Source organism: Penicillium soppii, assembly GCF_028829465.1.
Source record: "Penicillium soppii strain IBT 18220 chromosome Unknown utg000006l, whole genome shotgun sequence".
Lineage (NCBI taxonomy): Eukaryota > Fungi > Ascomycota > Eurotiomycetes > Eurotiales > Aspergillaceae > Penicillium > Penicillium soppii.
Window position 1 is genome coordinate 3,274,923 of NW_026643236.1, and position 25,171 is coordinate 3,300,093.

Sequence of the window (25,171 nt, forward strand, 5' to 3'; positions counted from 1 at the left end):
TTATGAGAATACGGAGCGTTCAGGGATGCAATAAGCCGTGGTGGGCCTACGGTATCAAAGGTGACCGAAAGTCCGAGGCCGAAGCAAACGGTGTATCTGATTGGCGCCGTGGGATCTGATTACGGAGCCAAAATGCGACAAAAAAATAGAATTTGCTCTGGATCTCGCAGAATAGATTTCGCTCAAACAGAATGGTTGATCCACTACTTTGTCTAGGTCTAAGTCAGAGTGGACCCTCGGAGGGCGCGTGGCTCCCGAGGCTCATTAACCCCGCTTACTCAGCGGAATATTCCCACATGGCGCACAATCCATCTGGTACATCTACAATGTTGTATGCCCTAAATGTGTGTGGATTTTCCAGTTTTTTGTTCTTTCAATGACCTGACTGAGAGCCCTACAAATATATACTGCACTACAGTCACACATTTCATATGTAAACTATACAATGGGCAAAAAATCCAAAAGAAAACGATTCGATCCAAACATGCCAAGACTTCAACACAAAAGAAGTAGCCAATCGGTGATAAGTTTGAAGGGCGAACTTCCGCTGACATCAGCGGAATAGGCGCAAGTTGAAACTCAGAGGAAGGTTTGACGGAAGTAAATCGGGCAGACTAACTCCCCGATTCCATATACTAACTATTATGATCAATCATATGTGACTCATTTTAAATCAAATTGCATCCATGTCCGAAGAATCCATTTGAAGAGATTAGGCCTACATTTATGTGTACTGAAATTATGAGAGCCAAAAGGGGTGTTGTTTACTCCTCCTCGTCCTTGATAATGTCACTGGCGACCCTATGGGACAAATCCATCAAAGACCTGGCTAGAATCTCCAAAATGGGGATCGTGCAGCCCATGGATCTTGATATCCAGTTGCGGAGCTCAATGGCCACGTGGGAATCAACCCCGTATTCGGAAACCGGGTTCAAAGGGTTGATGTTTTCTATTGGAATAGAGAGGTGAGAGGCAAGTTTTCTGCCGATCGCATCACCGATAACGATGGAAGCCTGCTCGATTGTTTTCGCGGCACTTAGCTCGACTTTTAATGCTTCCACTGAGTTACTCAGAACGGAAGTTGCAGCGTGATTGACGAACTTGCGGCGAAAATGCGAAAACAACGGCACATCAAAATTTCCCAGGGATTCTCCTTCTCTCCATTGGCCGAGTCCAGTGACCATCTGCGTTATATCATTCGATGGCTGCGAGATTGCGACCTGAATTAAAGATAAAAGGGTCGTTGTATTCGTGCCGTGGAATCCCTGTCGTTCCATCCTTGTCGCCAATTCCTTATTCTCTGCCAGATACCCAGCGTCCGTGATTACGCCAAGGTCTATGGATACTGCCGGGAGACCTTGGTTATTTCTGTAAGCTGCGAAAGAGTCCATGAAAGCGCAGCCGGCGGCATAGGCAGCTTGCGTGGCATTTCCAATTACTCCGCTGATAGACGATAACATGACAAAAAAGTCCATATCGTTGGGAAGATGTCGATGCAAATTCCAAGTTCCACGATGTTTGGGGCCCATGACATCGCGATAATCGTCTAATTGCATGTCCTCGATATGAACGTCTCTAAGAACCATGGCTGATTGTATGAGCCCCCGTATTGGAGGTGTGCAGTTGGAGAGGTTATGAAGGATCCGTTCGACGTGGGTCTCATCAGATATATCACAAGCTTTGATGGTAACTTGTATGCCTCGCTCCATTAGTTCTTTCACGGTTCTTTTGGACTGATCAGTTGACAGGCCACTGCGATTGATGAAAATCAAACTCTTCGCTCCATTTTGTGCCATCCACAACGCTATTTCCCGCCCAATACCACCCAGTCCTCCAACCAGTAGGTAGGATACATTGTTGCGGAACAGTGGCTGGGGATTCTTTGGTAGAGTGGCCTGTAATTTCGTCAGCTGAAAACGTTCTCGCGATCACTCTTTTCGAACCAAATCTATTCGTACCTGAACAATATCATCGGGCTTTGCAGAAACTACAGCGTGTTGCTCGGCTGAAGCTGTAGTGATTGCTTCATGGATATGTGAAACAGGATAAAGATTAATAGATGCAGGCCCTTTGAGTCGGTTTTGAAGAAATAGCCGCGCTACCTTCGACCAGATCTGATCGGCAAGGTCTGCTCTTTCTTTGTAGAGCTCAAATATATTCAAAATAGACAGTGACATATTCTGCGGGCAAGACAATCGTCGAGTTTTCAGGAAGTCTGTTCGAAGTTGAATAAGCCGACCAAATGGTGCTGTGCAGCTTTTCAATTCGTTTTCTTCTGCATCGTCGAATGCAAATACTGTGTTTGCTTTCTTGCCATCGGTAAACCGCAACAGGCTCTTCACAAATTCTACCTGTCCGCTCCCTAAGATATGTTCTCCGGGAATGTTATATTGAGCAATCAGCGAATCTCTTTCAGTGGTTTTCTGAACGATTGCGAAGACGCGGGCCTGCTTCAGCAAGCACAAATCCATAATCGCCTGCCCGAACAGACTGCCAGCATTATGAACAAGAACCAATTCTTCAACTTCAATGAGGGCTAGATAGTTCACAGCATAATACGCAGTTGTATATGCCAGAGGTATAGCCGAGGCAAGCTCTAACGTCATATCATCGCGGATGATCTGGAATGTGGATAGCCGGTCGTGATAGAAGCTTCTTGCAGTCCCAGTGCCCAGACATGCGACCCGATCTCCTATGGTAATGTCATGGACTCCAGCACCAACTTTGTATACGACCCCACTGCATTCTAGACCAAGTGTATCGTCCATTTCCCAATACCGGAGATCTTGAGAGCTATCCCATCTGGTCAAACCAAAGGAATGTACTTTGATTCCGACGTAGTCCATCGGGAGCTCCGACATTTGGATGTCGCTGACAAAACCAGGCTTGTTAGTCTTCCTGGAAAGTCGTACAGGTTGATCAATATGCTGGAAATAATGCGCTGATACATTCTCGATATTATCAATACTTTCTATGGTCTTGTTCGCGTTCATATCTTCCAGGACACGTGGGATCAACATGACCCCATTTCTTTCTGCATATTCCGTGTCGTCATCAGGCTCTCCACGAAGGAATCGCGCGACCAGAAGACCAGAGATAACTTCGGCAGCTCGGGCGTCAGAAAGGGGATTTCGAGCGTCCAAGTCAAGGGTGATTATCGGTTTAACACCAGACTCAGCCCGGGCTGTTCTTGCGAATCCAATAGCCAGACTGGCATCTGGATTGACAGGCTCAATCGTTCCTCCTTTCGTCACCCAGAGGACGCCTGCGCTCCCCATGAAAATTTCTTTGATCTTCGTCAGCTCTGTGCTATCAGGGGCAACTAGTATAGACGATTTCCATACATCCAAGATCAGGCAAATTCGATCTTTAGGATGTACATTGTGAATGTCCGTAACAATGACATCACATGAAGCTTTCTTGAATTGGCTGACGAGATACTTCGTAGCATTTCCATCTTTGTCTTCGGATATAATTGAGATTTTAGCTTTTGACAGTTCGTAACTTTGCTTTTTGGCCACAATGAAATGATGACTCTTTTCAGAGTTCTGCTCAGCAAAAGCATCCACAGAGGTGAATTGCGCATCACTCAGAGTTTCGGTCCATTGGTTCTCTGTCCAACCACCCTGGCCCAAGCAGAATTCATCCGCCGATAGACAATGCAAGGCACTGAACAGTAAGTTTTTCAAGACGTTTCTTTTCGGGTCGAACGGATTGATTGTGATCAAACAGCCAGATGGGTACAACAGATCATGAATATTGGAAAGAGCAATTTGTTCACTTCGTGCGGTACACAACCCATGAGGCAGAATTATAACATCAAAAGAATTGTTTTCGAACCCTTGTTCAGTGAAGCTCTTATCAAGATACAAAGCTTTGCAAGCAACACAATCCGACCATGGCTCCAGTTGCGTTGAGGTTTGTTCAAGGACAGAAGCGCTTTCGTGAACAAAGATGTATTTTGCGCAGCAAGATGGTCCATCAATCTTCATAAGAGCTTGCAAGAATATTTCCGCTATTTGACCAGTTCCGACTCCAAATTCGAGAATGGATAGAGTTGGCTTTTTGTGGCCAAGCAACGCAACATAATTTGCCACTGCTTGGTATGAGGCGTCGGTGGAAAATATATCCCAGAACGCATCCAGCGAATGATCGTCTTGGATTACACTGGAATAGTCGATCCTGTCCTGAATGATGCCTACCAGATTTTGGCCGATGGACTGTAAAAGATGGCCCACCGGGGCGGCATCAAACTCCTCGAAGTGTGGTTTTGATTCTGTGTCGTATCTCTCGAGAACATCTTGGAGATAACACCAAAATCTGCGGTGAGAAGAATCGAGTGTCATCGCTTCTTCCGGACCAACTTCTTCCAAAGCAGCTCTTATGAAGTCAGCTGCATAATGTTCGCTCTCTGTTTGAAGCAAAGATTCCTTCTCGTGGTCACTCCTGTCGAACAGGAACGATGCATTATCACCAGTAAGAAAGCTTGAATCGGCTTTCCAATCGATGTTGTATATCGCACTCATCGCTTTAGACGTCGACGCTGTTTCCGGAAGACCAAGGCGCGCACATTGTAGGCCGCGAATTGAGAGACTGGGCTCCGTTTCAAATTTCTTGTCGTTGCAGTCCGCGACGACTATACATGCCGTGACATCCTTTTTTGGCATTCGGCGCACATGAGTGCAGACACTCATCAGTTCTCCGGCCAAGAAATTCAGTCCAGATGATATGATCATCTCTTCGATCGACACAGGAATAACAGGTCCTTCTTCTACCCCCATGCCTGGAGGAAGAGCGGCAAGAACAGTATGAAATATACTGTCGAGGGTACAAGGATGGATCAAGAGGTCATGTTGAAATGATGCGGGCATCATCGATCTTGTATCTGGCGCAGTGAGTTCTGCAAAGCATGTTCCATCCTGAGTGACCCGTGCTTCCGTAAGATTTGAGAAACATGGACCATACTCTAGTCCAGCGTTTTGGAGCTTGTCGTAAAAGCTTTGGACGTCGATCACCGATATTCCATGAACTTCGGTCCCCAAGGGAACCATTGCGTACCCACCGGCCTCTTCTGCTCCATCTTTAGAAGAACTAGGGTGTTTTTGTCCTCCAACCAAGCCAGTACAATGCTCGGTCCAATTATTGTTTTCTGAGATGGAGTAAATGTGGAAATCCAGTAAATTCCCCCGGTCTTGTGACGACTTCGAAAGAGATACCATGAGCTCAACCGCGGAGGTTTCGTTGAGTACCAGGGCAGATTTTATTTTGATTTCCTGTAGAAGATACGTGTGAATATCTTCTCTGGTTTCCATAAGCTGCTTGGCTGCCTCGATGGCGATGGTCAAATATCCCGCAGCCGGGAAGATGATGCTTCCCTGTATCTTATGATCTAGAAGCCAAGGAAGCTCCGATGTGCGGAGGTGGTTTCTCCAGCGAGGCTCAAATGGACATGACATATTGTCTGGCGCGCCAATCAGGTCCAATCGTGGTGTTGGTCGATTGCGGTACATCCTGCTCAGCCGTGGCTCGGCCCAGTACGACCTGGTATGATTCCAGGAGTATGCCGGAAGATCCATAAGTAGCTCTGGTGTGTGTTCTTTTCTCCTCACTTCGGGTCTGTTGATTTCTTCGAAGTTGACCGGGTAATTTAATGATACCAATGTGGCAGCTGCACCCATCGATGTGCTAACTGCATCGGTTTTGCGAGTAAGAATGCTGATATAGGCAATGTCAGCGGAATTGAGCTTCGCATCGGCTCTGATTATTTGTTGAATTGGTCCATTGAGTGCAGAATGCGGACCTATCTCGACCAAGCAGTCAACTGAAGCCTTCTGGGCAGCCTTAACTCGTTTCATTTTAGGCGATCTCTGTTGCCCAGCACATTGACCACCTGTCTCAAAACACAGTGTTCTGAGTGAATCAGCAAATTTTACTTGCCCCAGCAAATTCGATACCCAATAGTCGTTATTTAGTCTGTCTGGGGAGAAAAGTGTCCCAGTGACCGAGGAAAAGAATCTCGGTACTGGATGCTGGCTTCCGTTTGCTTCTATTCCAGCCGGCTGTAGCACTTGAATATGGTCTGTTAAGTCGTGATACTGCTCAGCAATCTTCTCCATATGAGGTGAATGATAAGCGACGCCGACTTCAAGGCGTCGACTGAACACCGGTTGATCTTTCAGCATCTGCCCTAAAGCGTCAACTGCTAGTGCATCGCCTGAAATCGTCACACTCGATGGACTGTTTACACATGCTACCACCAGCTCTCCGGGATCAAATCTGTCCAAATAGGGCTGTATATCTTTAATAGACATCCCAACTGCCATCATCGCGCCCCCAATCGGGTCATCCAGAAGTTGGCTTGCCAAAAGACCTCGATAATATGCAACCGATATTGCATCTTTCATGCTGAGTGCGCCAGACGCATAAGCAGCGGCAATCTCACCGCTGGAATGACCAGTCACGGAGTCTGGATATATATTCCATGAACTGAGCAAATCGACCAGCGCAATTTGGAGCGCTGTGCACACTGTCTGACTGAGGCTCGGGTGGTTCAGATTTGAGTTCTTGGGGGATCTTTGAATCTCTTCTATTTGCGTTTTAGCTCACGGGTATTGTCCAGAAGACTTTTACTTTTGCAAACCTTGCACTGTAATTCCAGACCCGATGTCATTTAGATGTCTATCGATCGCCAATACCGAAGCTTTGAAAACAGGAAAAATCGGCAGTAGTTCTTTGCCCATTCCTGCCCACTGAGCGCCTTGTCCGGTGAAGACAAACCCAAGCCTCGGCTTTCGAATCGCGCTCCTGGCTTTGATATTTTGGGAAAGCGAGCCAGCCAAGTCTTTCGCATTACCGCAGACAACAGCCACTTTCCAGGGAAATACAGAACGCCTTTCGTTGATGGTGAAGGCAAGATTGTCGAGGAATCCTTCATTAATGTTTTGAGTGCCCTTTTCAAGGATATATGTGCACAAGGCCTGCATCTGCTGGGCGCATGATACTTCATCAAATCCGGAAAGCAAGTATATTCGAGGGAAGCCGGGAGATTCTTCTGATGCACTCTTTGATACAGCCAACGGATTCCAATCACGTTTCCTGTGGTCAACATTGGTTAAAGAACCCTGGACCTCCTCAATGATAACATGGGCATTACTTCCACCATAACCGAAACTATTCACAGAAACCCGACGAAACCCCGTTGTCTCCCATGGCTCAGGACACAATTGAATCTTCGAACGTTAGTTTCTGGTATTCAATTTGGTTGGACAATCAAACCTTGAGATTCCAATCTTCCAGTAGAATACGCGGATTTATCTTCTCAAAGTTGCGATTCGGCAAGAACATCCGATTCTCTAGCATCAGCACCGCCTTAATAACACCAGCAACTCCACTCGCACCCTCCAAGTGCCCGAGATTAGTTTTGATAGACCCTATGCGCACGGGCTTATCAGGAGATCGTCCAGCGCCAAAGACCTGCGAAATCGCGCCTGTCTCAATCGGATCTCCCGCTTGTGTGCCTGTCCCATGAGCCTCCACAAAATCTGTATTTAAAGGATCAAGCCCAGCACGCGCATAAACGCCTCGGATCAGGGTTTCTTGTGCAACCCTATTCGGCATCGCTATTCCCGCAGTGCGACCATCCTGGTTCGATCCAGTCCCTCGTATCACAGCTCGGATCGTGTTGCCGTCGTGTAATGCCTGAGACAGGGGTTTAAGAATGAGACAGCCCACTGCTTCGCCTCGCGCGTAACCATTTGCCTTTTCATCGAAAGTATGGCATCTTCCATCAGGTGAAAGGAATCTGTTGGTGTGTTAAAGACAATTTCTAGTGACCAGGGATTGATTATCTCAACTCACTTCATCATGCTCATTGTCGACATGAATTCATGGCTTAATATCAAATTGACGCCTGCTGCGATCGCCATCGAGGCATCGCCTGTCTGCAGGCTTTGACATGCCAGATGTAATGCGACAAGGCTTCCTGAACAGGCCGTGTCCACTGTGACACTTGGGCCTTTCAGGTCGAAGAAATACGACAGCCTATTAGCTACCATTGCGCGGGACTGTCCGGAGTTCGTACACTGATACATCGGCACACACTCGGGATCCCGAAGAAGGAGATCCGTATAGTCAGCAGAGAAGGAGCCTACAAAGCAAGATGTTTTTGTTCCCATAATGTTTGCCAAAGGAATACCAGCTGAAATGCAAAATTATTAGTCCTCCGAGAAAGTGATTCGAAAGAAGCGCCTACCATTCTCGAGTCCTTCATACGCTACCTCCAGCAACAATCTCTGCTGGGGGTCCATAGCCTGATTGACGATTAGATTGATTTGACAAACTTCGGACACGAACTCACCGCTGCTTCGTCACTCGTCATGTTGAAAAACGGTGCATCAAACAAGGATACATCCTCTTCCAGGAAATGACCACCTTCCACATTGATCTATCATAATATTGCGAATAAGCCTCTCTCTGCCTCTCAAAAACGGTGTTCAACGTACAGTTCCATGTCGGGCGTTATCTGGGTGGTAGAAAGCTACATTATTCCACCTCTCAGCTGGAATTGGAGACCAGGCTTCTCTACCAGCCATTATCATCTCCCACAGCTTCTGGACGTTTTTAGCGTCCGCTGGACCCCGAAAGCCTATCCCCACAATGGCTATCGGTGTACAGGATTTCGCGGCCAAAGCCGCCATATCATCTTCTTGGCTTGCTTCCTTCATGTGAACGCTAGCGTCAGTCGACATATTTGCTTTTTGCTTTTGCCAGTGCCGGCCGAGAGCGCAGGTATATGCAACATGTCAGACAAACGCAAAGAAATATGTTCTGCTTTGTCCAAGGCAGTGAGCCGCTATGTCATCTACTGGGTCAATTTCGGTCTCTATTCTCAAATATCTTGCGTCAATCGATTCTTGGTCCTACAACCTTCTACATCGGGACGTGTAAGAAGGTTCACCTCACTCGCAGCGAGGTTAGTATCCGGGTGCAACCCTCAACGGTAAAATAAAAACAAAAGTTGATGAAGTCTTTTGCTGTGAAACAACCTTTCTTGTGTTCGCAAAGGATCTGAGTATACTATTTCAACAATGGCTTACACGTTCTGTTGCACAAGCGCGGCCACACTACATTATCCCTTTTTGAATAACTTTTTCTCGTCCAATCCTCTGTCACACAATTGGAATGTCTTACTTGTTTTGATTAGTTTCACCAGATCTGATTGAGCAATTTGCGAATTGCAGTGGCGATAATGACGACGTTCTTTCGATCACTGGGGACATCATGGCCCTTTCCGTGCACTGCAAAAGTGGAACGATGCGCCGCACAGATCCGATGCAAGGCCACGGAATAGTCAAAGAGTGGGTCTTGAGCTCCGGCAATATGCACACTGGGAATAGAGATGTACCCTTCCAGCCCTTCTTCTACAACGGGGAGTTCACCAGGGTCCATGCGGAACGGTGGCAGGGAATTGATAAAGATAGCAAACCTGAACAGCGCAGGCTCATCCGGGTGCATCTTAGCATGGTGGATCATGAAGCCAGCGGCCAAGGTACCACCATGGGAGAAGCCTAGAACGCCGTCGAACGGACCTTCCAACGCAACAGTTTCGTTGAGTTGCTCATACGCTTCTAGGATGTCGGAGTCGTCATTGTCCTCGAGCGAAAAGGTTCGTGGAAATCGGTAGTAGCTGTAGTACGGGCCATCATAGTAGCCGGCGATGCCAGGGCCCGGGTCAGAATCAATGTCCCCTTCGAGAAAATGGAAGGTTGCGGTATTATCCCGTTGTAATTCTTGCATCAGTCCACCTGTTGGGGTTAGAGTTTGTGTTGCGCCATGGCAGAAGATACGCATACTCAGTTGCGATTGTAAGATCTACAGCGAAATGAGTTCCGTGATTCCCCAATCAGCAGTGTTAATGGCTTGCCTTCTGATTCGTTCCCCAGCCATGGAGACACAACAATCGCAGGGGCATTGTGGTAACGATGTACAAAATGGAGCCGAGAGAAAAGTGTCCACATTAAACTGATCAACCGCGATTGCCGTACCTTGGTAGTCAAGCACACCGACATTTTATATTCGTCCTGGAGCAGGAGCCCAGTACCGAAAAGGAGGATGCGAAGTCCTTCAATTTCTGTTTCATGCATGAATGGCCAGGGGGGGGGGCTTTGATACTCGCCGTACTCCGTGGAGGGATAAGCATATTGACTCGGCTTGAGCTCGGCGAAACTGCTGATTGTCGCACAGACACGTCGATCAGAAATGTCATCTGTCAATCCAACTTTCCAGGCCGTGTAAGTCACATTTCTTCCGTTTCCACTTTTCTCTGCATTTCACTTATCTTTGAACTATACCCTCCATGAAACTATACAAAGACGAAAGTAGCAAAACCAAGACGAATAACGGCTATTTCTTCTTCCGATAATAAGCAAAGTGGCTTGTGGCTATGCCAAGGCAAGGAGGGAATGACGTATGTCAACATACCGAGATCTCGATGTTCAGGGAGTTTTTGCCTAGTTTTTGCCTAGTTTTTGCCTTCTTTGATATTTCGATCTCTAGAATTAGAAAACATAGAACATCTCATTTTCTCTCATTTTCTCATTTTTCTCATATTCTCATTTGATACTCCGTACATTTGTTTCAAAATGCCTTGGTCTCTCGCTCTCCCACATGTCATCCTCACCAATCCTTATCTGGCGGTTGCGACCCCAATCACTGCAGGGACTGCAGTAGCTCTCCTGACCAATCGTACGTCGATCGGTGACGATTACAGCGACTATCACTGACGACCTTTGCAGGGAAACAAAATCGCGAAACCTACAAGCAGCTCCAGCAGCCGCCGTTCAGTCCTCCGGGATGGCTCTTCGCACCCGCCTGGACCGTTCTCTACGGATTGATGGGTTACGCCTCGCACCACGCCGCTGCGCACGCGTCGCACTCGTTCTCTCTCGCGGTTCGCGATGCCAATTCCAACGCCCAGACCCTCTACACGACCCAGCTGGCTTTGAACTTCCTCTGGATGCCCCTCTTCTTCCGGCTGGGCCGACCGGCCGTGGCTTTGGGCGATCTGACCCTATTGGCGGGCACCGTGGGTGCGCTGATGGTCAACTGGTGGTCGGCCGATCGGACCGCTTTCTGGTGTCTGGTTCCCTATGCTACATGGCTGGGATACGCTGCGTATCTTAATGCCGGGTGTGGGATCCTCAATGGATGGAGGATTCCTACTGGCGAAAAGGAGCGGTCAGAGTGAGAAGAGAATATCGTATCAACCTTGACGTTTGTCGGACATATCACTCAAAATAATCAAAATCATAAAAATCAAGTATCAGAGTGGGAACCCAGACCCCTGATTGAAGCATCATGTGCATGGACACAGATTTGCGTTTTACGCAATTTAGCTCCATTCTCTCATGCTAGTCATTATTAGCCATTCTAGCCCAGGGTATCGGCTCCACCGGGTGGCGTCTGGTAAGCTCTCAGCGATTCGTAATGCCTCAGTGATTCTGGAAATCCATTAAGTGGAGTCACCACATTTCTATCTATAAATCTAGCGTTGGTCTGTTCGCAACATTTTCTGATACACACTACCCCTGTTCAAGGCAGAAATTTGTTCACCTCACGATTGTTTACTTATTAGATTATTTATTATTGTTCAATGCGAGGGATTTCACGGGATTCACGGATTCCACTCCACTCTGACACTCCACCCTCTATCCTCGTGCAATTGCCAAGTCAGCCTCGGCGCATCGGGATCATCGCTTTCAGTCGGCCCGAATGCGGCCTAAGGGGGTTGTTTGTGTGTCCGAAAGTGTATTCCGAGATAAGGTAAGATGCAAGCGCTAAAATCATAACCATACTATTGGCAGTACTCCGTATGTATAACAAAGTAAAAAAAAGGAAAACAAGATCGAGAACTCAGTCAATTTAGTTCCAAGGAACCAACGAACCACTTAGAATCCACCCACTGAGAGTGTCAATAGGATCGCCACCTATAGACCCACACCACCTAACTGATGCACAACGCAGTACGTATGTGTACATTATCGTAAATTGACGATATTCTCCGTGATAGGGGTGGTGATGATATAGCGGGTCTGAAGGGTATACAAATAAAAAATCACAAAAAAAGAACACTCACAACGTATATAACTAGTGGTGTCTGTCTCTCTTATCAATGATGCAGTCTAAGCTCCTCAGATCTCGTTCTAGACCCGAACCTAGTTTAACAATTGAACAATCCTTTTCTTTGCCACGGGTTGACATAGTTAATTCTCCGTGGTTCTCATTTTAGCCGTTCTAGGCTTGATTCTTTTTTCAAACAAAATTATCTTTCCATTTCTTCCTCTTTTTTCTCTTTCTTCTTCTTCTTCTGTTGTGAAATTATACACTCGTTATTCTTGTGCCTTGCATAATAGGCTTGCAGCTCGGTTAATATTCTCCGAGGAACGAGACTTCCATAAGCTCAACTATCATTCATGTCGGGCATTACCAACCCGCACCCGAGCCCAAATGAAGAATACGAAGAATACCCTCTGCCAATAATCCTCAATGACAACCTGGACCCTCTGCCCAATCCCGATCGCCAAAGTTTGGAACGCGAAGCAACGGTCGATGCCCGCCAATACGATGCCGGGCTCGAACCAGTAGATACCCGAATCCGATCTCCCCGGAATCGGGTACGATTTCGCTCTTTGAGTGTACGCCGAAATGATTCGCAGGACGACGCAGACCCTTCAGCCAGCCCACTGCTGCCGCCCGCAGAAAACGATTACCGACTAACCGGAACCGTCACCCCGCCGGCCCGCACACATTCCCGGCACGGCTCAGGCCTCGCCAACGTGCGCACTCCAGACGAATCCCATGCCGAAACAGAATCAGAGAAACCCCATGGCTTCCTGCCAACCATGGACCGCACGACCTCAGCCAGGGACCGTTTCAGAGCAGCCGGTCACCTCCTGCACGAGAAAACCGTCCGCTTAACCGAGCGTCTCGGTCGCCCGCCCGATGAAGGCGAGGCCCTGAACGCCTCGTACATTCCAGATGACTTTGACAGCGGCATCCCGCTCGAAGAGCTGCAGGCGCGGCGCGCTCGACACGACGCCGACAGGCTGCGCGCAATGGAAAGCGGCGAAACGCTCATCGAGCCGCCCCCCAGCGCAGAGGCCCACCGTCTCGTCCGCAGCATGACCATGGTCCAGGACCAGCTGCGCAAGCGCAAGCCCCAAAGCGCGTACCAGCGATCCGGCCAGACAACTCCCGAAGGCCTGATCAAGGACTTTGCGCAGCGCCGACGATCCAGCGGCTTCGGCGGCGGCAGCGGCATCCTCTCCCAGCTACTGAGGCTGCAGGCGACGCAGACGGGGGGCTCTTCGCGCGCAGAGAGCGTTATCACTGATGACTCGGACAGCGAGACGCAGGTCTCCTCTGGCATGACCACGCCGAAGAAGGGATCCCTTTCCCCTACTATCACCCCCTCGGCACCGACTTCGGGCTCCGCAACCCCACGCAAGGAGAAGCTGAAGTGGTATAAGAAGTCTGCACACCGGTCGACCTCGTCGCTGGTCAACGCTTCCATGAACCTCAGCAGTGCCAGTCTCCCTGGCGCAGTTGACATCGCGGCCGGCCCGCCACGAAAACGCAAGAGGAATAAGCGCAAGACCAGACTGGAAGACGAAATCCGCGTCACCGTGCACATTGCAGAGATCATCGCCCGCCAGCGGTATATCATGCAGCTGTGTCGCGCGCTGATGCGGTACGGTGCGCCGACCCATCGCCTGGAAGAATACATGCAGATGACCGCGCGGGTCCTCGAGGTCTCAGGCCAGTTCCTGTATCTACCAGGCTGTATGATCATGTCCTTCGACGACCCGACCACGCGCACCGCAGAAGTCAAGCTCGTGCGGATGGTACAAGGCGTCGACCTGGGCCGACTGGCCGACACACACAACGTGTACAAGAACGTCGTGCATGACCTGATCGGCGTCGAAGAGGCAACCCACGAACTAGACGAGATCATGCAGCGCAAGCCCCGCTTCAACAAATGGATCCTGGTGCTCATGTACGGGCTAGCCAGTACCACCGTCGGCCCTTTCGCCTTCCAAGCCCGCCCAATCGACATGCCCATTATCTTCTGTCTGGGCTGCATCGTCGGGCTGATGCAGCACGTCATCGCGCCCCGCTCAACCCTCTATTCCAACGTCTTCGAAGTAACAGCCGCAGTGCTAACCTCTTTCCTGGCGCGTGCGCTAGGAAGCATCAAAGTCACTCGAAACGGCACCACCGAAGAACTCTTCTGTTTCTCTGCTATGGCGCAGTCTTCCATCGCTCTCATTCTGCCCGGCTTCATGGTGCTATGCAGCAGTCTGGAACTGCAGTCGCACCAGATGATCGCCGGCTCGATCCGCATGGTCTACGCCATCATTTACTCTCTCTTCCTCGGCTACGGAATAACAGTCGGCACGACGATCTACGGGCTCATGGACGGGAATGCGACCTCCGCGACGACATGCTCAGGACTAGACGTCTACGGCTCCACGTATCTCCGCCAGTTCCCGTTCGTAGCTATCTACGCCATTTTCCTCGCTATCGTCAACCACGGCAAGTGGAAGCAGATGCCGGTCATGGTGTTCATTGCGGTGTCCGGGTACGTCGCGAACTACTTCAGCACCACCAAGCTTGGCTCCCAGTCTGAAGTCGCCAATACCGTCGGCGCATTCACCATCGGCGTCTTAGGAAACCTGTACAGCCGTGTATGGCATGGGCACGCGGCGACCGCTATTCTTCCCGGTATCTTTGTGCTTGTTCCGTCTGGGCTGGCGTCTAGTGGGTCTTTGATTGCGGGTATCCAGTATGCGGATGAGGTGCGGCAGAATCTGGACACGAATGGGACTAGCTCGACGACGAGCGCGCTTTCCGAGACGTCGGTTGCTAGTCTTGGCTTTGGTATGATTCAGGTGGCCATTGGAATTACTGTTGGGCTGTTTATTGCTGCGCTGGTCGTTTATCCATATGGCAAGAAGCGGACTGGGCTGTTCAGTTTCTGAGTTGGTGGCTTCCAAGGCTTGCTTTTTATCTTCGCTGCAATTATTCGCCTTAATGTCTGGACATATTTCTGTTGTACATCTTCTTCTGTTTTTTCGCTTTTTTTTCAAAATCTTGGGTTATCAGCGTCTTGCAGCGTTTGGGATCTACGGTGCATTTTTGTTAGATTTAGGGGAGTTTTCAAGCGATTTCTTTCAGCGTTCACCATACAGGACGTACATAACGCAAACTACATGTTCACAATTATTAAATCAAGCTTTTCATGAAAATATTGTTCAAAAAGTGGCGCGCATTAGCACGTTTCGACAATCACTAGTGCTGTGGAATCTGATATTGGCAGGGGTCAGGCTCTAGCTCTAGGCGACCCCTCTATGCTAGGGTTGGGCAGCTTGTGCCCAACGAAAGGGGCGTTATTGTGTAAAACGAACAAGGAGACTATTAAAACAGCCAGGTGGAGACACCATCCAAATCTAACCTCAGGGGCTTTGTGGCTGTGTGAAAAGATAAGCCATTATACCATACGATCATCAAATGCTCAAAGCTCCCCTGGACGATAGCTTCGCCAGGTCTGGAAGCCAACCTGCTCATACCAGCCGTCCAGGGCGACCCAGTCGACGAAAACGCCCTCGAGACCGCGATTCTTCATATTCTCCACGGCGTGGCAGATCATCGCCAGGCCAATGCCAGACTTGCGATGGGACTCGTCGATTCCAACAGCTCCAATCAGCCCCGTTTTGGGGCCGCACGTTTGCGGGAAGGCCCAAGAGTGATTCAGCGCTTCGGACGGCCCTAGCATCAGTGTCCAGCCGACTTGGCGGCCTTCTGAGTCGAAGGCTGTCATCACGCTGTCGGGATACTTCTCGGGATGTAATGCGACGTAGGCTTCCACCCACCCCTGTATAATTGTTAGCTAAGGCATACATGATAGCAAAGTAGACTTACTGCTTTGTCAGAGAAGTTCCGTCTCTGGCCAACCAAGCAAGCGTCGTAGTCTTCCGGCTTCAGCGGCGCGAAGTGGAAGCCCCGATCTTTGGTGCGCGTGATATACTTCTCTGGCGATTGGAAGTTCCGGATGTCTTGGTACAAATCAACGGATCGGGCAGTTGGGGGACTGAGTCGGAAACCACGATGGATGAAGAAATGCTGCACCGTCTCTGGAAGGTCTTGGGGGATTCCAGGCCAGAATCGGGGGAACGAGCTGCCCAGCTTGACGCGATTGAAACCCAATGTCGTGCGGAAATGCGCACGAGTCTCTTCCAGAAGAGCAATACCAACACCCTGGCGTTGATAGCTGGGCGACACGGCAAGGACTGCAATGTAAACGGTATTTGGCTCGCCATGGGCGTTGGTATAGGCGAGACAGAAGCCCACCAGCTCCGATCCAATGCGGGCGATGAAATGATGGGCATAAGGACGCACGATAAGAGATCGCAGGCTTTCACTGGGAACAATATAGGTTGGTAAAGCGGCAGTCCAGACTCCGATCACATCGTCGAGGTCCTTCTGTGCGTCAAAGGGGGTGGTTACCGCAGAAGTTTTCGTCAGAGCATTGGATCCCACCGGCAGGGCGCCTGTTGGAATCAAAGCCCCGAACATGATATCAGCAGCGACTGAGAATGCCTCTATCGTCGGTTCGTAGGTAGTGATATATGTTTTGACACTGGGGGCGTCGAGGAAGTCGTAAGGGTTACAGGCAGCAATGTGGACTAACGACTGAATGCGCTCGGCGAGCTCGAGCCCCAGTAATTCCTGGTACGGTGACTCCCGGGCATTGAGCGAAGTGAAAATCACAACGTCTGCGACTTCAAGCATCCGCCATTGTTCCGCAGTCAGACCCGCGCTGGAATATCTGATTTCGGCAATAGAATTGTTGTGTTGTCGAAGCACATCGAGATATTTTTTGGACTGGAAGAATCCCTGTCTTGCAATTCCTTCGCCATCAACGGCGCCACCGGCTGGAATTTTACCTCCAGGGAAGAGGAAGATGATTATTGAGGTCTTTGATAATGGCAAAATACCATTTTTATCTCTAACAAGAGTCGTCGACCGAGAGTATATATCCATGGTTGTCTCGGCGATTTTATTGTTGAGCGAGCTGAGACCGGTAAGATCGGATTGTCGAAGGGCTGTGTCCCAGTTCAAAAACTTGTCTTTCACGGTAGCAACATGGCGACAAGCATCCGCTAGTCGTGGCTGATCGATGTCTCCGGACTGGATTGCTTCACAGACCCGCTTGATCGAAGCTACCTGCACTTCAAAGGTATGGCAGATCATGATGCTATCGCTGCCAGCGCACAACGCCAGCACCGAGCCTTCTTCCGTGCCGTAAGTAGAACGAATACCGTCCATCTCCAGACAATCCGTGATTATCATACCATCATAGGCCATATCTTTGCGCAAAATATCCAATACACTCGATGAAAGCGTTGCAGGGCGCGTGAGATCAATACAAGGCAGCGAGATGTGAGCCGTCATGACCGTCTCGATACCCTCAGCCACAGCCCGCCTAAACGGAATTAACTCACAGCGCTCTAGCTGATCTCTAGTCTTGGGAATAACCGGTAGTCCATAATGCGAGTCAACAGCCGTATCACCATGCCCAGGGAAATGCTTGACACTAGGAACAACATTTTGCTCCCGCAGACCGCGCGCAGTGGCACTTGCAAATCGACCCACGAACTCAGGGTCATCGCCTGGACTGCGCACCCCAACAACGGGGTTCAAAGGCTCGGAATTAATATCGCAGACAGGGGCATAATTCATGTTAATACCAAAGAAACTCAGAGTCTCGCCTGTAGCCTTCCCCGCACTATAGGCGCATTCCGGGTCGTGGGTAGCGCCAAGCGCCATCGGCCCTGGAACCTGAGCAGCGACCGGGGGAGAAATGCGGGTGACAAACCCGTTCTCTTGGTCGATTCCGATCAACAGCGGTCGCGTGTGGCCGGCTGATTTGGCTTCATTTTGTAAAGCGTGTGTTAAGGCCTCCAGAATGAATTAGTTGAATAATCGAAAATGGAGCGGATATCGCACCTGCAGTTGCTCTGCATTTTCGAAGTTCCGCGAAAACAGGACGATGCCTCCAACATGATAATCGTGGATCAAGGTTTTGATTTCGGGGCTTGGGGTGAAGCCGTGGAATCCCACCGCAAAGAGCTGCGATTGTCAGTGAGATACAAATCTGTAGGGGAGTTTGACTAAATTACCTGCCCGACTTGTTTTTGGAGTGCAGTCATGGCTCTGAAGTATTTTCAATATCAGATGAAGTGACGTTGAAAGAGATTGGGGAAGTCGATACCCCCGCGGGCCCAGGTCCACTTTAATATGCAGCAGTATATATAACACAGTACAAAATGTAGACAATGGATTACTCTCCCGTTTCAACGTAGTATTGACTGTCTGATCCAATGGATTAAACAAACTACTCTCGAAGCAGTAAGCGTTCAAATAGTTCATAACTCTTAGTTACTTCCCTTCGTTGCAACAGTAACTATGCTGCGGGGTAGTTGTTGCTGCCGATAAGAATGTGACATTATCCCTTCTTCAAACTGCACTCACTTATTGTACATCATAGCAAATATGGAGGTCCCTGATGCTTCGAAGAGTCCGGTGAATACAACTACACTGCATCCTACTTTGGAGGAATATGAGCAGCTTTTCGGTGTCGATGAGGATGCATATGAACAACCGACAACCACCAGGAAGGAACTCTGGGCATATTATCTCTATTATAATGGTAAGAAAAAGTCACCTATAAGTTCAACAGAATGCTGATAGTCTTGGTATTGAAGGGGACAATGGCGTAGGTCCGGGATCTTACAGCCAAGCCCTGTAAGTTCTCCGGGAAACGAAGCAACCCCCAGACTAACCCTTCGTACAGCTTCCAATGGGCATTAAATGGTGCCGGACATCAACCCGACACAAACCCGCCCAAGGCTTGTACTGGTTCTTCAGCATGTGTAGTCCCTTGGGCGGGAAGCACACGGTCCGTAGCCTCCGTTGTTCTCATCGCCAATGGTCTTTGCTTCACATTTATGACAGTGATATTTGTATGGCTGGGAAGTGCTGCAGACTATGGTACATTTGGTCGATGGCTTCTTCTTTCGTTGACGGTCGTATGCTGGGCCCTGCAGTACGGGATGATGTCCATTCGGCACCCGAGTCAGTGGCCTGCAGCGATGGGAATGTACGTTGTCTCATATATCGCGTATGGCGCGACTCTAGTTTTCTATGCTGCTGTTTTTCCTCGGCTGGCGCGGTATACACCGCATGTGCGCAAAGCAAGGGAAGAAGATCTCAGAGAGGGCAAGATTGATCAGGAAGAGTATGATGCCATTGAATCGCTGGAGAGAAATCATATTAGGTGAGACTTTTCTTTGTCTCCCGGGGTCTATGTATACTGTGGCTGATGAAATCAGCAACATATCAACTGCACACAGCAATATCGGGTATCTATTCACCCTTGTGCTCAATCTGAGTGTTTTGCTTCCACTCCAGGGAAACAGCTTTTCAAACAACTTGGCACTTTGCCTTACTAACTCATGTAGGTTCTCATCTCTCACTCATCTGTCATAGTCAATTAGTTAGGATATCACTAACCATTTTTGCAGATTGGGTGGTTCTCGGTATCTGGTGGTTTATCTTCCAGCAAAAAAGGCCAGGTCCTAAGATACCCAAAGGCTCCAGCTACGCCACCATTGGATTCAAGCAGATTTGGTTGGCGATTCGAGAAATAAGATCTCTCCCCCAGACATTTCTCTATTTCTTTGCCTACTTCCTACTTGCTGATGGCTTGAACACAACGGGTTAGTTGGCTCAAATGACATAAAAGACCCTACTGACATCAATAGGTACTCTTGTGAGTATCATCCAAAATGATTCTGTTTCGTTTTCGTTCTTGCAAATCACCTACCTCGGCATTACGCAAGCTGCTTGTTCGATCACATCTACCCTTGGGTTTTGGTATATCCAGCGGTACTTCAAGTTCCAGACAAAAACCATGTTTTTGTTCACCAATCTCTTCACCGTTCTAATCCCCTTCTGGGGTATGCTGGGTCTATGGACTAATCGCATCGGTTATCACAATCGAGTATGTACAAGGGCCGACGCTTAAGGCCCTGATAGCTAACAGACATATAGTGGGAATTTTATCTCTACAATGTGATCTTCGGTCTATTCCAGGCTCCATACTATGCAGTAAGTTGGTCGCATAATGTCTGGGCGTCTAGTCTCTTACTTATAATAGTACGCCCAAACAATGATCAGTGAGCTCATGCCACGCGGCTATGACAATATGTTCTTCGCTCTATTTGGAATTACAAATCGAGCAGTAAGTGCCGGTCTATTTTCCAGATGTATCCCAGCTGACCACTTAGTCCTCAATTATTGGTCCCAATGTCATACAGGCAATAATCAACAATAGTCGCAATAGCTGGATGGGTTTCCCATTTTTGTTCGCTATCTGCGCCGGTGCTATGATCGTCATTTGCTTTGTGGACATTGCAAAAGGTCGTGAGGACTGTCGGAAGTTTACCGAGCAGCGCAAGGTGGATCGTGTTGTGGCAGAGAGTGGTTTAAATGCCGATGACATCGCCAAAGGGAAACAGTCTGTTGGTAACGACTTCGCGGAGGCTGAAATTGGGCATGCGAACACTTCGGCGAGGGAGTAGGGATATTCGTCATCTCGAGGCGTTCTAAGGTGTCGAGAGATCATCTTGTTGTAATCGGACATTACTGTTCCATCTTTTTGGGTTTGGGAATTCTTTTTGATCATTAAAGATTTTATCATTATCCACTCAGGCATATGCATATCTGGAACCACCATTCTATCTTTTGGGGGCATTGTTTGCTCATCAATCATTTCATCATCCATGGATGAATAGAATACTCACACGACACACATCCGCGATAAATGTGTCAACGCTCAATCTCAAGCCTCAGCCTTTTCGCCTTGCTGTAACTCTTTGGACTTTTCTTCAACCTTGCGTAGCTCCTTCTTTTCAACCTTATCTCGCCACTGATCACCAAAGACGGTCGTAAGCCAGACGCCAACTCCAGATGCAATCAAAAAGAACGCACTGATAGTGCTGAACCACCCAACGCCCATGGCCTCGACAGCCGGAAGAACAAGCCCAGAGCCCAAAGCGCCGAAAATGTACCGCATCATATAACTACCAGCGACAACCTCGGCACTCCGGCCACTAGATTGCATCACATCTAAGCTGTAGGTGTTGAGACTGGGAAAGCAGAAGAGCTGAGCAACACCCTGGAAAAACATGGCCAGTACGGGGACTGGGATTCCACCAACAGCCTTCTCAATCGTCCAGCCGTATATCAGGATACAACCGGGGATGACACCGCCTAAGAATAAAAGACAAGACTTGAGCCTATCTTCCGGGACCCGGACACCACCACGCTTCCGAATCCATTTCTTCACCGTGTAGTCTGCCCATCTGCCGCCCATGAACGTCCCAACCAGATATCCACAGCCTGGAGCGATGTAGAACAGTCCCGATTGAATGGGGCTAGTCAAGTGAAAGCGAGGGTTCAGAACATATCGAATGGGCGTTAGAAGGGAGTACTGGTTCCACACTAGAGCGCCGGCAGCGATAGCAGTGCAGAACAAATTCGGGTACTTGAAGAGCATAATCCCGACTTGGAGTGGCGAGATGCGATGCCACAGAAAGACGACTTTCTGCCGGAAGGTTTTCTCACTCATGTCGCCTTTCGTGAGGTGGGGGTATGTCTCGGGGAAGAAGAAAAACACGAGCAGCGTTCCGCAGCCCCCGAGTGCGGTTTGTAGCCAAAATATTACTCTCCATGAGCGGAATGTGACGATAACGCCCTGTTTTTCGTGTTAGTTCAGTGAGGCTCGGGATTGAGGGGACATAACATAACGTACACCGAGGAACGGGCCAAATGCAGGCCCGATCAGAGTGCCTGATAGGAACCATCCGAGAGCTGTTGCTCGAGCACGGGGCTCATAGACATCGCCCAATGCCGAGCTGCCAACTACTAGAAAGGATGTTCCTTGGAATGCAGTCAAGACGCGGAAGATATAGTATGCCGGCAAGTTAGGTGCCAGTGCTGTGCCAATGGAGAAGACAAAGAACAAGAACGCACTGACAAGGAAAACCTGTAGGCGGTTAATCAGCTTGTGGCTTTGGTATCAGTTCGTGCTGCTACTTACAGGGCGTCTTCCCCAAACCTGGCTAAAGGGACCCCAGAAAGGAGCCGCGATTCCCATGAAGGCCATGTATAGAGCATTGCTTGCGTTGATAACGCTTCCCGTAGTGTTATAGGTCTTCGCCACTTCGGGGATACCAGCAAGAATAGATGTGGATGATATAGGTGCGAGAAAAGAGCAGAACGACAATACACCGACGATGATCACTTTACGTGCTGGTGAAAAGCGGAGGTACTGGTCTGCGTCGACTTCGTGGAAGTCCTCATTGACAGCCATGTCATGATGAGAGACATGGCTCCGCACATGGTCGAGGCCATTTCCTGCTCCTTCTCGTTGTGAGTAATGCGATTGGGGTCGTCGGAGCTCGGTCTCATCTACCGAGGACCGTGGTCGTCCCTCCTCGCTGGAGGCTTCAGAGGTTGGCGACATGACGAGAATCTAGTTGCGAGCCACTGGCTACAGAATTGGGGATATCTTAGGACTTAGTGTGTAGTAGTCCGTATGCAAGGCTGAAATTCTCAAATTCGACTTCACATTCGGCGTCTTTCTGAGATCATGCTCATGGAATAGATATGGAAGAACAGAAGACGAAGCCTTCGGTTGACTGGGTTGGAGAACAAGCAATTGAGTATAGATGAACAAATTCAAATAAGTCAACGACAGTATGCATAGCAGATTGAAGCATGAGTCACAAGAGAGAATTCTGAATGTTTTCTTCTCATGGAGGGTCGGCGAAAAGACCAGTTCCCCGAGGGTTTGCAGGATAGGGCCCTCCAAACAGACTTGCTATCTGCTTCTAGGGGTCCATTATGCCCGATCTAAGGGCATTGGGACACTGTGATTCGGGGAGAACCCCGGTAGTGCTGCCGAGTAGGGCCCAGGGGCGGAAAAGAATCCGTACCTGAGGGCTAGTACCGAGGGTACGTATTCGTAAGTACTCTGTGGCGATAAACACAGGGAGTAGTACATGAAAATGAGTAAGTATAATTCTTTTATAAAATATAGTTAATAATAATTTAATCCCAGCTATTCAAATATGTTGGCTGCATCCATTTTTATGGCCTGCAAACGTACATAGGATTGATGCCTGAAGATGCCTGGTGATGCCTTATCGCAGACCTCCCTGGCCGCTATACAACTTTGCAACAAAGGCCCAGCACACTAGTGTTATTGTGGAGGAATTGGTCCACTAAACAAAGTGTCACTATTTTTTTGACATTTGACAGGAGAAAGTATCAAAACAATTCAAACATATGAATAGTCAACTAACTATAGTTAACTATGATGCCTTCCACAACCTAAAAAAAGACATTGTGGCTGTTCAAACAGATCGCTTCCCCCCTGAGAGAAAGCCATGACGTTATCTGATCTCTTACCGACTTCATGTTCCTCTCTTTCCCCCCACCTTCCTTTACTTTTTTATATTGGAGATTTTGTTTCAGTTTAATACTAACATTCTACTCTTTTTTTTGGCCTTTTTTATTTGAACCTGGAAAATGTCCACTCAAAGCCAAGTCCCCGCCCATAGCAAGGGTTCTTGGACAAGTTTCCTTAAGGTACGTCGTTCCATCTGCCGGTCAAGTTTACTAGGCTAACACATTCATTAGTCGATCGCCTCGTTCAACGGTGATCTATCTTCCTTGACTGCTCCACCATTCATTCTTTCTACTACTTCCCTTACCGAATACTCGGCCTATTGGGCCGAACACCCTGCTGTCTTCGTTGCGCCAGCCAAGGAGGCTGATCCCGCGAAGCGTGCCCTTTTGGTTCTCAAGTGGTTCCTCAGCACACTTCACCAGCAATACTGCAGTCGTAGCGAGAAGCTCGGCAGTGAAAAGAAGCCTCTTAATCCGTTCCTGGGAGAGCTGTTTATTGGAAAATGGGAGGGTGACGCGGAGGTGGGAGAGACCACTTTGGTCAGTGAGCAAGTCAGGTACGTGAGCCTCCTTGGTAGATATGGCCCCGGATCACTAACTATATCACAGCCACCACCCTCCGGCTACTGCATACGCGATCCGCAATGAGAAGAACGGCGTCGAGGTGAGTGGATAAAGATTTACCAGACCGGAGTGTTGGAATGAGACTAATACAACCATAGCTGCAAGGTTACAACGCGCAGAAAGCCTCTTTCTCAAGCACCATTCTCGTGAAGCAAATCGGCCATGCTCTGTACACACTCACCCCACCCGGATCCGACGAGAAGGAGCAGTACCTGATCACGCTACCCAACCTCCACATCGAGTCCTTAATTTATGGCTCGCCCTTCGTCGAACTGGAGAAGTCGACCAAGATCGTCAGCAGCAGCGGCTACGTCGCCAAGATCGACTACTCCGGCAAGGGCTGGTTGAGCGGCAAGAAGAACACCTTCACCGCAAGCCTGTACAAGGAAAGCGAAGGCGAGAAGAAGCCCCTGTACACGATCGACGGCCAGTGGTCCGACAAGTTAACCATCAAGGACGCCGCCACCAAGGATGTCATCGACAGCTGGTCCTCCAAGGAGAACGCAGTCACCCCGCTCACCCTGGCTCCTCTCGAGCAGCAGGATCTGTGGGAGAGCCGCCGTGCCTGGAGCGACGTAGCCGCCAACATCCAAAAGGGCGACATGGACGCCGTGTCTGGGTTCAAGTCACGCATTGAGAACGCGCAGCGCGACCTGCGCACCGCTGAGAAGAAAGAAGGCCGCGAGTGGGAGCGCCGGTTCTTCACTCGCACGGAGAGCGAGGACTGCGCCCAGACTCTGGGTCTGGCTAAGTCGGCCGATCTTGCTTTCGAGGCTGAGAAGACCGGCGGCATCTGGCGCTTCGATGCTCAGAAGGCTGCTGGTGCGCAGCCGCCTTACCACAAGGTTGGCGGCGAGGGACTCGGTCTTACTGAGTAGTTGATACTTTGCTCAGACGACTTTCCGCTCATCTAAATTGGTCTCGGGCCATACTGCACCACATAGAATTGGCT

The 25,171-nt window shown here is 49.2% G+C and overlaps 8 protein-coding genes across 8 annotated transcripts; 4 read left to right on the forward strand and 4 right to left on the reverse strand.

The window, feature by feature from the left end:
* Positions 1 to 764: 764 nt before the first annotated feature.
* N7529_008616 (putative polyketide synthase) lies at positions 765 to 8,747 on the reverse strand (the record flags this gene model as incomplete). The annotated part of the gene is made up of 8 exons (XM_057244143.1): positions 765 to 1,895; positions 1,959 to 6,586; positions 6,641 to 7,229; positions 7,276 to 7,801; positions 7,858 to 8,197; positions 8,252 to 8,309; positions 8,357 to 8,443; positions 8,502 to 8,747. 8 exons carry the CDS (start codon positions 8,745 to 8,747, stop codon positions 765 to 767), a joined length of 7,605 nt encoding a protein of 2,534 aa, XP_057095681.1.
* A 457-nt stretch (positions 8,748 to 9,204) lies between these two features.
* N7529_008617 (putative DUF341 family oxidoreductase) lies at positions 9,205 to 9,849 on the reverse strand (the record flags this gene model as incomplete). Its single annotated transcript, XM_057244144.1, has 1 exon — positions 9,205 to 9,849. The coding sequence occupies one exon, from the start codon at positions 9,847 to 9,849 to the stop codon at positions 9,205 to 9,207; it is 645 nt and encodes a 214-aa protein (XP_057095682.1).
* A 791-nt stretch (positions 9,850 to 10,640) lies between these two features.
* N7529_008618 (TspO/MBR family protein) lies at positions 10,641 to 11,245 on the forward strand (the record flags this gene model as incomplete). Its single annotated transcript, XM_057244145.1, has 2 exons — positions 10,641 to 10,743; positions 10,794 to 11,245. 2 exons carry the CDS (start codon positions 10,641 to 10,643, stop codon positions 11,243 to 11,245), a joined length of 555 nt encoding a protein of 184 aa, XP_057095683.1.
* A 1,225-nt stretch (positions 11,246 to 12,470) lies between these two features.
* Positions 12,471 to 15,038, forward strand: N7529_008619 (threonine/serine exporter family protein; the record flags this gene model as incomplete). Its single annotated transcript, XM_057244146.1, has 1 exon — positions 12,471 to 15,038. The coding sequence occupies one exon, from the start codon at positions 12,471 to 12,473 to the stop codon at positions 15,036 to 15,038; it is 2,568 nt and encodes an 855-aa protein (XP_057095684.1).
* A 533-nt stretch (positions 15,039 to 15,571) lies between these two features.
* Positions 15,572 to 18,272, reverse strand: N7529_008620 (uncharacterized protein; the record flags this gene model as incomplete). Its single annotated transcript, XM_057244147.1, has 4 exons — positions 15,572 to 15,931; positions 15,979 to 18,018; positions 18,067 to 18,189; positions 18,240 to 18,272. Coding segments are annotated over 4 exons (2,556 nt in total), but the record flags the coding sequence as incomplete, so codon positions are not given.
* Positions 18,273 to 18,612: 340 nt separating this feature from the next.
* On the forward strand, positions 18,613 to 20,702 carry N7529_008621 (uncharacterized protein; the record flags this gene model as incomplete). Its single annotated transcript, XM_057244148.1, has 9 exons — positions 18,613 to 18,769; positions 18,825 to 18,864; positions 18,914 to 19,396; positions 19,452 to 19,576; positions 19,644 to 19,838; positions 19,884 to 20,122; positions 20,173 to 20,229; positions 20,279 to 20,362; positions 20,409 to 20,702. The coding sequence occupies 9 exons, from the start codon at positions 18,613 to 18,615 to the stop codon at positions 20,700 to 20,702; spliced, it is 1,674 nt and encodes a 557-aa protein (XP_057095686.1).
* Positions 20,703 to 20,962: 260 nt separating this feature from the next.
* N7529_008622 (putative MFS transporter) lies at positions 20,963 to 22,648 on the reverse strand (the record flags this gene model as incomplete). Its single annotated transcript, XM_057244149.1, has 3 exons — positions 20,963 to 21,877; positions 21,935 to 22,168; positions 22,223 to 22,648. The coding sequence occupies 3 exons, from the start codon at positions 22,646 to 22,648 to the stop codon at positions 20,963 to 20,965; spliced, it is 1,575 nt and encodes a 524-aa protein (XP_057095687.1).
* Positions 22,649 to 23,715: 1,067 nt separating this feature from the next.
* N7529_008623 (OSBP family protein) lies at positions 23,716 to 25,097 on the forward strand (the record flags this gene model as incomplete). Its single annotated transcript, XM_057244150.1, has 4 exons — positions 23,716 to 23,775; positions 23,827 to 24,152; positions 24,205 to 24,259; positions 24,318 to 25,097. 4 exons carry the CDS (start codon positions 23,716 to 23,718, stop codon positions 25,095 to 25,097), a joined length of 1,221 nt encoding a protein of 406 aa, XP_057095688.1.
* Positions 25,098 to 25,171: the final 74 nt, after the last annotated feature.